Source organism: Pteropus alecto, unplaced genomic scaffold (genome assembly GCF_000325575.1).
Source record: "Pteropus alecto unplaced genomic scaffold, ASM32557v1 scaffold160, whole genome shotgun sequence".
Taxonomy (NCBI): domain Eukaryota; kingdom Metazoa; phylum Chordata; class Mammalia; order Chiroptera; family Pteropodidae; genus Pteropus; species Pteropus alecto.
In genome coordinates this window covers 4,447,764-4,462,362 of record NW_006429864.1, presented here as the reverse complement: position 1 = coordinate 4,462,362, position 14,599 = coordinate 4,447,764, and the positions used below count along the sequence as shown (strand labels likewise).

Below are 14,599 nucleotides of genomic sequence, written 5' to 3'. Positions count from 1 at the left end.
TGTGACTAATGAAAGATTACTTACTTTCCTAATGTCATCTAAACAAGTAATTTCAGGTGACATCCCTCCATGTACACACAGAAACTGCTGATTTAAGAGGGCAGCAAGAGGAAGACAGTCAAATGTATCCATACACGCATCATACACCTGCTCAGAATATTTGATTCGACCTATCAAAAAAAAAAAAAAAAGTCAAAAGAAGAAAAGCTAAAATTTATCATATAGGAAAACGGATATAGGCCAGAAGATTATGAAGCTACTTCAAAGCCATTTATTTCGGGCAAATTTGAAAACACAATCATGTTTGTAAAGATATTTTTGAAAAGTTGTGGCTGAAGAGTAAACACAACCTCTTTCCTTCTCTAAAGACAGGGATGACCTTGGATTAACTTTCTAGCTCTGTTGCCCTGGAAACCCGATAAGGTGACTGTCAGCTGTGTTATTAGGCAATGTTGCTTATGCATGCTGCTTATAGTAAAAGTTACACAACCATCTGGCAGTAAGCTATAGCTTTGGGCTTCTCTGAGTGCAGTGACTCGCAAAGTATGTCCCCTTGGGACCCTATAAGCTATGCCAAGAAAGTTTTTACAAGAGATACGGGTACTTGTAACGCATGCGACTTCCAAGCCAGGGTGGCTTCCTAACCTGCCCAGTGTGGATATTTTTTCTTGCACCTAAACCGTGACTTGGAGGGGATGGGAGAAATGGAGGTGAGCGGCAGCAAATCTGTGAGGACTACTCTACTGAAAATGGATGCCTGGTGCAGCCCTTCCAGAAACATCTCCTAAGTAGGTGGGGGCCACGGAGAGTGCATGGTACTTTGAATATTTTGTTGGGTCTAAAAAGACCCCTTGGGAGTGCTGAAGATATATAAATGGAAACTGGAGTTTTCGGTCATCGATAAAATGTCAATAATCTTTTTGCTCATGACTTTTAAGGTCTATAAGCAAATTATATCTTGGATCTATTTTATGTAAAAACGTTCATCTTAATGAAATGTATTTTGATGTGGTTGTCATGTTGGGGCTACAGAACAAGGAAATACTCCAGTGGGCAGAGGGTGGGGTCTCCACAGTTACCAAGAAAGAATAGCTCATGAAATAATAGGTGGAAAACTGAAAAATGGCTTCGTTTAAAGAGAAAGCAATGGTTTCTTCTTCCTTGGCCTTGGATTTCAAAAAGTCAAGCCGTGCTTGGAGGGACACATCAGTAGAGAAGGCCGGAAGTCGTACAGGCATGCAGCCCTGCAGAACTATGAGCTCCTTCTCCTCTTCCAAGATTCTGTGAAGATGAGACAGAACCTACAGGGCTAGAGAACAAAACTATAGCAAGTGAGTCAGCTTATCTGGTTGGTAATTATTTGTGTTTATTTCCTTCTTGTGATCTCCAAGCTTTCGGAAGACATGTTTAAGTATCAGAGCCTGGTTTTGACAAGGCTTTGGGGAATGAAGTGAAGGGTAATGGGTCCAGATTTGGGCAGAGTGCAGTACATGAGTGGCAGGAATGAGTGGGGACAGAGCCCTCAAGGGAAGGTGTAAACCAGTGGGCCACATTTGGGGTTACAGGCTTTCCTTGAATGTAAAGATCCTCTTTACTGCCAATTCTGGGTGATCAGGGTTTGAAGGCATTAAGGGGGTCTGTGGGTGTCTTTGGAAACTTTCAGAGCATTCTGCGTTCCTATGACAGCAGTTAAGATCATCAATTTTACAACATATGCTGACTCAACTATGACAGCCCAGTTAACAAGAGCCATGTTTTATGCATCTTTGTATCTCCTTACAATTATATCCCTATATTCTGCTTTGTATTTGAACACTATAAATTTTGGCTATTTCAAAAGTAGACCTAGCATTGGCCATAAAGGCTGTGGAAGAAAAAAATCAAACAAAAAAAACCTTTCATTTCTGGCTAGTGATTGACTTTTTCTCCTTAAAATCCTTGGAGCCGGAACTTTCTGTTGTCCCTGTCAATAAGGAATTCTTCTGTAACAGTCCTAAGGTTGCATATAGGCAGGGATTTGAATTACTTATTTATTCATGTTCCACAAAACCATTTTACACGAATAAGATGCCTCTCAACCTTAACAATGATTCCAAAGAATTCCTTAGCCTACTTCCAAAAGGACACCGAGTCTGAAGAAAGACAGCAAGTAATACAGTGTCTTAACTTATTCTGCAAATTAAAACAAGAGGTGATGGATCAAATTAGGCAAAAAGAAGTTCATGTTATATAAATACATGACCAAATTAGGTTATAAAATGCTACCATTTTAATTTTCTTCAAGTATATGAATATGTATATAAATACCAACATTTAAATTTTACATTTTCTGTATAATTTGGTATAGCAACATTTATTATATTATCTCCATTACTGAAATTTGCCGGAGGCTTACACCATGCATGTGCCCTCAGCAAGCTACGTCTTCAACACACTACAGGGGTCGAGAGAGCAGAGTCCAGAACCTGACTGCCCAGGCCTGACCCTCGGCTCCCCGCACTCACCAGCGAGGGTACTTTGAACAAATTACTTCTCTCTCTCTGCCTGGATCGCCTCACCTATAAAATGGGCGTAATTATAGTATTACCTACATTACAAGGTTGCTGGGAGGATTAAAGGAATTCACATATGTTAAATGCTTTGAATAATGTCTGGCACACGGCAAGAACTATATAAGTGTTAACCAATAAAATTACCTTATTAAATCCACACAGAAACCCTGTTAAGTAGGCACAATTTACTAGCTTTATTAAAAAGCTGAGGAAATCGGGCTGACTTGCCCAAAGTTGCAAGCTAGTAAGTGGCAGAACGGGAATTTGAACCTGTTCATGCCCTTAACGCCATGTAATACTCTTCCTGATCATTATTTTTAAATTAAATATTTCATAGGAGAATCTAAATAGCCAACTACATAATTCCCAAAGGTTAAATTAGCTGACTCATGCACTTTATTTTCACGACAAATGTTAAGATCTAGCCCATAAAACAATTATTTCCATAATAAAGGAAAAAATGCATGTCAGTCATAGGATCCACCGATACAAGTTCTAACTAGAATCAGTAATACGACATTAACAAAACAAAATTATCAACAGTTTTTGAAAGTAATTTTGAGGGGCAGCATTATTTGCAAGAAACCACAACCTGGTCTAGCCATTGATTATATGTTTGTTTTAATTTTATGTGTTTTCACTATTTAAAACAAAGGTAATACATTTACACAGCTCAAAATCTATAAGCTACAAAAGGACACAGTGTCTCCTACACTCTCTCTGCAGGCACCCGGTATTACCAGTTCCTTGGTGTCTTTACAAAGCTAGTTGATACATACAAGTGCAGACATGTATATCTGTTCTCTTTTCGCACCATCCTTTTATTTTTTACGTAAGTGGCAGCATCTATACACTGTTTTGTACTTAACATATTTTGGAGATCATACTACATGTTTGTATGAAGAGCTTTGTAATTACGTTTTTTATATCTACATAGTATTTAACTTAACAGATATACCACAAGCTAACCATACCAATCTCTTAATACTATAAGTAATGCTGTAATGAACAATGACAAACGATATCTGTTTATTTTTTTAAAAATCATAACAATACCGTTTCATTAGCAAAATTATAAGAGTTTCTGGAACCTATCAGTAAGCTGGTTAATTACACATCACAAAATAGCTCATGGAAACAAGAAATTAATTTACTTTAGAAATTTGGACCTAAGGCTATAAGATGGGGTCATAAAAGTACTAGGTTTCTTGCTTTCCAAGTACATAAAAATAAATGTTTTTGCAAAGGTGAGTACGTCAAAAATTAACTGGAATACTTTTCTCTGCTACTCAAATTATCTCTGGATTTAAAAGGAATACAAAAAAAAAAATTTGCAGCATAAAGCAATTTAAGAATTAATATAAGAAGAGCCTCCATCTGCCCGCTTTAGAAATATTACCAAGATTGCAGCTGCACAATCTGGAAGTGAGCATCACTTAGCAGTAATTATAAGGTGCTGATTCGAAAAGCCACAGTGGCCCTTTAAGAGAGATTGGCTTATCAGTAAAAACATCCATGCAAAGCAGCACACATGCTCTTTCCTTATATAGAAATAAAATTTGAAATTGTACTTGAATTTGTGTGCTTGTTCCAATGTTTATTTACATTTCAGAGGCAGCATCAGAATGAAACAGATGGAGTATCTTGGTACATAAGAGAAAAATAAAGAAACCTGGTTTAACTAAATTAAACCATGTGAAAAGCAAATAAAAATCCGAGATAAGAAATTCTGTGCAAAATGGGACACTTAAAATTTGTTTCCCAAACCTACTGTCCCATCTTCTAAAAATAGTGAGAACCAATTATACTAGTCCAAAAAAAACCCCAAAACAAAAACAACAAAAACTCTAAGAAAACAGCAGAAGAATTAGATAAAATGTTACCTATGAGAACTGAATCTTAATTCAGAATGCAGACATCCACAGACAGCTTTCTTCGTTACCTACCTATTGCAAAATAGTGAGCATTCCAAAGCCTTTGTTAACTTCTTGACATGTATTATTTAATTTTCCCAGATAAAGAAATACAGGTGTGATGAGGAATACTCTAATATTCGACTTAGAAAAACAATGTGAAATATTTCTAATTTTTAAACTACTTGGTGAAATGGTTCTCAAATGACAAGTAGGAGATAACTCCCAAGCCTCCAGGGCGGGCCTTCTTAACCAGCAGCATGTAGCTGAATTACCTGGGGTGCTTTCAAAAGCCTTTCAAATGCTTGGGCCCCAATAGGGTAATTTTAAAGTTACCAGTTTAAAAAGTTTTTTATAATAGCAGTGCATGGTGGTGATGAAAGATAATTCAAGCAGTACTATGGGAGGATATAAATTAAAAGTACAAGTCCTCTTGATGCAACTGCCCACAAGTAATCACTACTACCAATTTCTTCTATACATTATACATTTCTAATTTACAAAAGACATCACACTACACATTCTGCAGACGGTTTCTATCATCTAACAATATATTTGAGCATCGCTCCATATCAGTACATCTAGATCCACCTTGATCTTTCAATAGCCACCTAGTATTCCATTTAAAATGTACTATCACTTATTTAAGCAGTCTTAATGACATTTAGATTCTCTCTATTGCTTGCTATTACAAGTAACACTACAATGAACATTCTTATACATCCATATTTTATTGTTTTTTTTTTTATAAGTACATAGTGTGGTAGGCAGAATTCTAAAATGATCTACGCCTTTGTATAATCTGTGCCCCTTAGAGTAGGTAGAACCTGTGACTATGCTGAGATTTCCATGAATACACCTCCTTATGGCAAAAAAGGAGTCTCCTGGGTGGGCCTGACTTAATCAGTGAGTCTTTGAAAAAACAGAGTTTTCACCAGCTGGCTAATCGCAGAAGAGGAAAGCAGAGAGATGCATTCGGGCAGCCTGTAAAAGAGCAGACATCTACGTTGTGACTACCTATGTGGCCGCATGGCAAGTTAGAAGCTGAGGGCAGTCCCTGGCCAACAGCTAGCAGGAAAATGGGGACCTTAATCCTAGAGTCACAGGATTGCCAACAACTAGTGAACTTGGAGAAAGACCCCAAGATTCAGAAGAGAACTGCAGCCCTGGCAACACCTTGATTTTGGTTCCACGAGACCCTGAGCATTCAGCCACACTGTACCCGGACTTCTGACCTATAGTAGCTGCGAGATAATAAATGTGCAGTTTTAAGCAGCTAAACTTGTAGTAATTTGTTTTTTGTGTTTTTGAGACTGAGAAAAAGTAAGATTTATTGAAAGTTCCTTCCTTAGTTCGTGTTCGTTCGTTCGTTTGTTCGTTCGTTCCTTCCTTCTTTTCTTCTTTTCTTCCTTCCTTCCTTCCTTCCTTCCTTACACCTATAGCTCCTGGTCTTCCTAGGTGGTCTCCCATCCAAGTACTAACTAGGCCCGACCCTGCTTAGCTTCTGAGATCAGATGGGATTGGGCGTGGTCAGGGTGGCATGGCCCTAGACTTGAAAGTACATTTTAGAAGGAGACTGAGCCACTAAGGAAGGCTGCAGCACTCTGGAATTTAGGAGATAAGGAGATAAAAAGGGAGGGGCGGGTTTCCAGACAGGCATGCTGTAACCAAATTTGTAGTAATTTGTTATTTAGCATTAAAAAACCAATGCAATCTACCTGATAAATTCCTAGCTGTCAAACTGCTAGGTCAAAATGCTTACAGATATTCCAAAATTGTTCTTCAAATACTTTATATCATTTTAAACACTCATCAACAGATCTATTTTTTTTTTTAACTTCCTGATTATTATCTACTGATTTATAATGTTTACCACAATAAGTCCCAAGGGCTGGAATGATCTGTATTTTACGCATTTGTAGCTGACTTTTCTGTCAAAGGGATTTTTTTTTTTTAAAGTGTTCATACCCTAAAATTTCTTGTAATAAGAACAATTTTTCCTTTCAGGCTCTACTAGGAGGATGGCTGTCTTTACAACTACCAACTTCAATGTAGGAAGCTATTGGTAATGAGAGTTAATATGAGCATATGGGACACTATCAAACTGTAATACACCTATAAGTAAAAGGATTTTGTCAGGGGTTGGATAAAGACTAAGTCGCTGAAAACAAATTTAACTGTATTTCTTTAAAAAAAAGAAAAAAGAGTATTTCTTTCACCTTTGAATATTCTTTTGGGAATAAAGCTTTAAATATCTTATATTCCTCCAAGATAATAATCTGAAGAAAAATCTGAATAGGACACAAAGTAAAATCCATGATCAAAATATCGATTATAGGAACACCAGAGTATTTTTATGTATTCAGGATCATTTTGGGGGAGATAGATTTTAGAGCCAGACAGGACCCAAGAGATTTAGTTTAACTTCCTTGTTTTACAGAGACTATGCTAATATTTCAGAAATCGAAAAAGGTATAATTTTGTTTTTTTAATTTCAGTATTTTCCTTTCACTGTATAAACTGATATATAATTTTTTGGAGGACTATTTCAAATATGTATCAAAAATCCTTAAAATGTTCATGTCCTCTGACCTAGTAAATCCCTTCTGAGAGTTTATCCTAATGATACAAATCATAGATGATCATTCATTCAACAAATTAATTGAAGCCATATTTATTAAACATCTCTTATGAGTTATTAGATACTATTTTGGGAAAACAAGAGTGAACAAAACAGGTCCCTGCCATCATGAAGTTTAAATTCTGATGGGAGATTAAGACAATAAACAGATATATTAAAAATATATGTTTTATATATAGAATACATATATTTTAGATGTTGAGAGATACTATGAAATAAAAAGCAGGGTGTGAGAGTTAAATGATAAGACTTTAATTTAGAAAAAGCAACCAGGGAAGAAACTGTCTGAAGAAATAACATGAATGAAGTAAGGATATAAGTCTTATGAGCAGATATTTGGGGAAATGAGAAACAAAAAGTACAAATGCTCTGGGGCAAGTTCTCCCAAACACTCCCAATATAGTCATCATCACACCGGATGTCAGTTAAGAGCCAACTGTAAGTACCTAGATCTGGTCAAAGAAATCTGTGAGATTTAAAAACAATTTATTAGCTAGTAATGTTTTGACTTTCAAAAAATTCTACCTTTAATAATAAGCTTTTTTACTATTACAGTATTACTTATAGTTGGAAAAAATCTAAATGTCCTATAGTTGTTACTAAACTGTTTACATACATGATAAAGTGGAATACTTTAAAAACATTAAAATAACATTTTAAAATCACATTAAAAAATATTTAATCATATGGAAAAATGCTCTTACATAAGGTGAAAAGAGCAATTAATTAAACAGTACATATCATATGAGCCCGATTTTATTAAAATATATATACTTATATATTTATTTATAATAGGTTTTTATATATACAAAAAAGAATAGAAGACTATGTCTCAAATATTGAGATAATAGTGATTATCTTTAACTGGTATAATTGCGAACAATTTTGATCTTTTTCGGACTTTTCTGTTTTCCAAATATCCTAAATGTATTACTTTATAAACATAAGGGGGAAACCCCAGAGTTATTTTCAAAACAAATGTGTTAAAAGGTGGAATCTCAGTTCTTACCAGGGGAAACAAAAAACAAAAAACCAGGAAGCATCTGAGGCCCATTGGTTTCTTTTTTCTTTATGTTTGATTCACTTTGGGATTGGGTAAAGGGTAACTAGAAAAGTTCTGAAGAAGCGGTTATACTTACATTCCTGTTTGAAGGTGAAGTATTCTGTAAGATGCCTGCATTCATGATTTCCCCGAAGCAGAAACAACGTTTTGGGATGGTTTATCTTTAAACTCCATAAATACAGTACACACTACAAGACAAATACAAGCATAAAATGTTTATTTATGACTATGATAACACATCAATGATTTATATAAATTCAAATGATTTGTTGTAACGGTATATCTAATTACTATTCCCAAGTTGAAACATGAAACCTTAGGCCTTTGAATGTGATATGCTATTGCCCTAGAATTTGACAGAGCGTAGATTAGCCTTCATAGAAACCTCTCCTTAATTCTGTCCCCATGTTCTATCCAAATGTCTAGAACTCTGTGACAAAGCCACCCACACATACATAGCTCTAAAACTTCTTTCATTTAATATAGAAACACTAAAGACATTTCCGCTAAAATCAGGAACAGGGCAAAGATATCCACCATCTCTGTTACTGTATTCAACACTGTACTAGAGTATTAGCCAAAGGAGTTAGACAAAAGAAATCAACTAGAAGCGTAAGAATGGGTAAAGAAAAAAAAAATTAAACTCTCTCTATTTGCAGATGATATAATATGATAGTATACCTGAAAAACTCCAGAAAAAGCAATGATAACATTTAAATAATAAAACAATTCAGTAACATGACAGGATATAAAATTAACATACAAAATCAAGTCTTCATGTACACAAGCAATAAATAGGACACGATAGTAGAGAAAACTCCATTTACAACAGCAGTAAAGAAGATTTAAAACACAGGAATAAATTTAACAAGAAATGTGCAAATCTCATACCAGGAAAAATTTAGAACACTCTTGAAAGACACAAAGTAGATATGAACAAATAGAAAGACATTCTCTATTCTTGGATAGGACATTAAAAGATTATATTTCTTCCTAATTTAATTTATAAAATCATTGCAATGCCAATAAAAATACCAACAAGTTATTCTATGGTATTAGACGAGCTGATACTAAAATTTACATGAAAAAATAAACATGCAAGAACAGTCAGGAAACAGCCAGAAAAACAGTGAAAAGGAGGAATTATGAATGGGGACCAGCCCTATCAGATGTTAAAACATACTATAAAGTTTCTATAATTAAAGTAGTGGTACTAGCACATATATAGGTAAATATACCAATGGAATAAAATAGTCCAGAAATTAATCCAAGTACATATAAAAATTTGGTATATAATAAAGGTAGCATCCTAAATCACTAAGATAATGATGTACTTCTTTAAAAATGTCTCTGGGACACTGGTGCTATTTCAAAAAAAATTAGATCCATATCTCACATAATACATAATAGATGACAAATGGATATGGGCTCTAAATATATCAAAATGAACCACACAAGTTCTAGACGAAAACACACAGGTGATTTCTTTAGCCTTAGTGTGGCGAAAAACTTTGTAACTAATCACTAAAAATCTGAAGGCGAATAAAGAAAAGAGGGTAAATCTGACTATATTTAAAAAATTGGATGGTAAAAAAGAATTTGGCAAAAACTGACATATTCACTTAACTTTTGATAACTTCTAGGAGCCTACTCCGAAAATACACTTTGGACAATAAGAAAATTCACAAGGTTGCAGCATTGTTTGTAAGAGCAAAATACTGGAAACAACCTAAATGACCATACACAGGAGAGAGGGTGGGCAGATTATGAGACACTCACACAATGAAGTATGAAGCTATGAAAAGAAAGAGTGGGAAAGATCTCTTTTAACTGATTTGGAGTGGTTTCCAGGATATGTTGGGTGAAAAAAGCAAAGTACAAAAGAGTATCTACAGTATTTTACCAACAATGTAATAAAGAAGGGGATGTAAGAAATACACATGTTATCTGCTCATGTGTACCTAAGAAATACATGAAACATAAACTAAAGAGACTGGTTACTGGCGTAGAGAGGGGTGGGAAGAGGGGGAACTGGGAACAGGTGAAGAGCAATGAGGAAGACTGACACTTCCCGAAGCATACCCTTTTGTACAGCTTTGACATCGAGAACCACAGCAAGGTTTTACATGTGCGCCCCTTCCCCCCAAAAAGTAACTGAATCAACCAGGATATAAAAGAAACCCGAAATGAAATATAAACAATAACAAATGAACCTAATTGTATTATAAATAGATAACAAAGCAACAAAGGAGGAGATGGGGGGAAAAGGACCCAAGTAACTTTGGAAAACAGCACTTTGACTGCATACTACAAGGCTAAAGACATAAAGAAATGTACACAAATACTGTAACTGTAGTTAATAAATCTGGTTTTCACAATATAGCTGGCTGTCATGTACTTATTATACTAGGATTGAACAGACAAGTGAATATATTGTACATAGTGAGAGCCAGAAAAGAGGGGAGTGATGGTTTGGAATCTGAGGTATCATATGAACTCATGCTTTTTTAGATATACACAGATAGAAAAAGAAAATAAATAAAAATGTGAGTGTACAGGTTAGTCTACATATATTTATTTCCTAGCTCTTTCTGGCCGAGAGAGCCTAGGACCTCAAAAGCATTATGTATACTGATCTGGGGATTATAAATACATTTTAGCAAGGAGGCATATAAGCAAATACAAAATTCATGAATAATGAAGATCAATAATATATACTAATCATGAAATATACATATCTAACATACAGCCTCAAAACACAAGCAACAATTGACAGGACTAGAACGTCTCCTGCATGTGGGGTCTCTGACTCTCTCATGTATGCAGGGTTCCCATATATGTGTATGTATTAAACTTGGTTGTTATCTCTTGCTAACCTCTCTCATGTCTATTTGACTACCAGAGAGAAGAACCTCAAGGGTAGAGGAAAGTTTGTTCCTCCCCCACAACACAAAGGCACGACTCAGGGTAACTCATTCTGAACCACGCAAAAGTATATCTCTATGATGCACCCAACCACTTAGGTGCAATTGTTTTGTTTTGTTTTTTAATTAAACTTGTGAGTCAGTTTAAAGACCCTTAAAAACCCATATTGAAATACATTTGTCGTTTTACGCCAAGATTGGGAAAAATTCTTCAGAGCTGGCTCTTAATAACTGTTTGCCAAGTTGCAAAACATCCCATAAAGAATAAGACTTTACTGATATTACTAAAGATGAAAAAATTTCCAGCAAACTCTGAAGGTACTTCCAAGAGGAGACTTATAAAAATGGAGAAAATACAATGAAATTGAAGAAAAGCACATTAAAAAAAACCAACACAATAGTAAGTTGAATCTAGCATTCTGCAATTATGTAAAATAAAAACACCTCCCCCCCCCCAAAATTTTGACAAGACGATGGTGAGAAATAGATATAGAAATAATTGTAGTTGGAGATTTTGACAGAAACCCAAAAGTAACTCAGTTCTAGTAGACAAAAATAATCCAAGTTACAGAGAACAATTCAAACAGAGAATGCATTTTTTCCAAATACATATGAGATAGTAACAAAAATCGACTAGGCACTGCCTCACAAAGGGAGTCTCCATAAATTCCAAAGAGGGGATATTACTCAGATGATGTTCTCTGATCAAATTATATTAATTAGAATCGGTAACAAAATACTAACTCCAAAAAAATCTCATATGACTGGAAAGAAAAAACATAACACACTTCATTGTCCTAGGGTTACAGAGAATTCTTAAAATATAAAACGCTGAATGATAATAAAAACAATACATGTCAAAATCTGTGGGATTCAGATAAAGCAGCACTTAAAAGGAAATGTACGGTGATAAGCACATTTATTTCTTAAAAATAGATTATGTAAATATGCTTGTATACGCTTAACCTACCTGTGAAAGAACGCACAAGAAACTCTTAACACTGATTATAAGAGTGAAATGACTAACCTGTGAGGAGATGTTCAATTTCATTAGGAATTAGAAAAATATTAATTGAAACAACAATAAGTTACTACTTTATACCCGTCATTTTGGTAAATATTAGAAAATGAAGATGAAACCAAATTCTGGAGAAAGGGATGTAAGGAAATAGGAACTCTTAGGTAAGAGTATAGATGGGTACAGTTATCTATCCCGAAGAGTGAGCTGGCAATAGTCAGTTCAAATATAAAGGCATATACCCTTTTCCCATTCTTGTTCATAAACCGTAGAGAAATTAAGACAGGAGGCCATAAGTTGATTTATATCATAAGCAATGTGCATTATAGAAAGAAATTGGAGACAACTGTTTTTGAACAAGCTCTCGAGGTATTTATGATGCACACTAAAGTTTGAGAACCACTGAACAGCACTACGACATTTATGTAAAACTGAAATACTTTATCCATAAACACTTTATGTTAAAATATTAATATATGTATTCTGAGGCATGTACCAAATATAATAGAAACATGTCTACTGGGGAGAGAGAGCAACGAAAACAGAGGTCATAGATAAGAAAAGAAAAGATAGAGGGACTTTGCAAACATGGGTAATAAATGTGCCATGACCCCAGGAGCTTGATTAATTCAACTGAGATTTTACCACCTCCCAAAAAAGACCTCAAAATTCTGAATCCAAATGCTTCTCCATATGCCTAATCTAAGTCACCAACATCTCTAGCCCATTCTTACTGCATTAGATTCCTACTGGTCTCCCTGTATCCACTCACAGGCTCCTATAGTCAATTCACATGACATACGAGGCAGAGTAACTGTTGTAAAACGTAAATGTGAACGTGTCACTTTCCTGCTAAAAAAAAAAAAAAAAAATTCCAATGGCTTCCTATCGTATTCAGAATAAAACTCAAACTCCTTACTATGGTTTGCAAGGCCTGACATGACCAAAGCCCCGCCCAGCTCTCTGATCTCTGATACATCGGGGCACCTTCCCCTTACTCATTACCGCCCTGCCACACTAGCCTTTTTACTATTGGTGAACTGCCTTTATCTTGGCTCCTGCCTCAGAGTTTGTACACTTGTGTCCTCTGCCTAGAATGTACCCCGCAACCTCCTCTTCTCTGCATGGTCCATTCCCTCAGGTCATACGAGTTCCTGTCCAAATGCTGCCTCCTCAGACAGGCCTTCCCTGACCTCCATCGAAATTAGCTGCTCCTGGCCCCCTTTAGCACCCTACCCTGATTTGATTTTCGCAGACATGAAACAAATATATAATGTTGTTCTCATTAAAAACACAATAAAGAACTTGGCTTTGCTTATTCATCCCCATATTCCCAGAATTTAACAATGGTTCTCAACATAGGTACTACTAACCACTAGAAAAGCATAATTTTTGTTGTTTAGGAGTCTTTCATAGTGCAGGATGTTTTGTATACCTGGACCCTGCTCATTAAATGCCAGTGGAAACTCTCAATTATTGTGACAAAATATTCATTCATATGTCATTGTACATAATTATGGGTACATCTGAAGTATAATTTCTCAAAAATGGAATTATTAGGTCAAAAATATTTATATATTTTCTTTGAGACAGGTATTATAAAATATAAAACTTAAATACATAGACACATACAAATACACCTACATGACTTTTTTCTTTTTTTGGTTGACTTTTGTCTTTAACATAACTTCCACAAAGTATTCCAAGGAAAAAGTACATTAAATTCATATATAAACTTAGCACTACCTCTTTTCTATATTTACCTTTCCCAACCAAGAACATTATATATCTTTTGATTTTATTTAGGTCTTTACTTCTGCCTCTTGAAATAACCGACTCATGTTTTTGAAGTAATGTGCTATATAAAAGCACAAACCATACCCACGCTACAATGTAATTTGGTTGATATACTTCTCAGTTTCTAATCTCAAGTATTATTTCCTTATTTTATACATCAGGATGCAACTGTGTAATTACCTTGTAAAATTCCATGACAAGGTCATGATTATCAGATCTATCCAGACACTCAATTACTTCTTTATTTCTGTGTGAAGAGAATTTTTACTCCATTTCAAGAATCATTTCTGTATGCCAACAACTGTTCAACGGCCGGTCATCTGATAACATTTACATCACCTGGAAATATGGTATCATTTCGTCTTTGGTGGCTTCTGTGCATTTAGCACAAGATATCCTATGCTGAAAATGTTCCTTTTAATCTTTTCTCTTACTTAAAAATCAATTAAAGGAAACTAAAATTTAGCTTCCTCTACCACAGAGTAAGTACTTTCTGATAGGTACAAATGAAGAAGAAACATCAAAAGGCTTAGAAAAAGTGAAACTTTACTATTCTGTTTTATCAGTGACATTTGGATCAGTCCCTGGTGTACTAATCAAAGCCTGCAATGCTTTAGGAAAGATGAATGCTTGCTCTGGGCATGAAAAAAATTATCATGCCTTGACTCTCTCATATAAGCTAGGAAAGATT

General features: G+C 35.2%; 1 protein-coding gene and 1 pseudogene across 2 annotated transcripts in view; both read right to left on the bottom strand.

Moving 5' to 3' along the window:
• PPP3CC (protein phosphatase 3 catalytic subunit gamma) overlaps window positions 1–14,599 on the bottom strand; it is a 70,693-nt gene that overhangs the window by 26,508 nt on the left and 29,586 nt on the right. For both annotated transcript variants that reach the window (XM_006904382.2, XM_006904383.2), the window contains exons 4-5: window positions 8,246–8,357; window positions 25–170 (exon numbers count right to left, since the gene is read on the bottom strand). In XM_006904382.2, the coding sequence (XP_006904444.1) occupies window positions 25–170; window positions 8,246–8,357 (258 nt within the window). The remainder of the gene's footprint in view (window positions 1–24; window positions 171–8,245; window positions 8,358–14,599) is intronic.
• LOC112477150 lies at window positions 5,899–6,017 on the bottom strand (annotated as a pseudogene).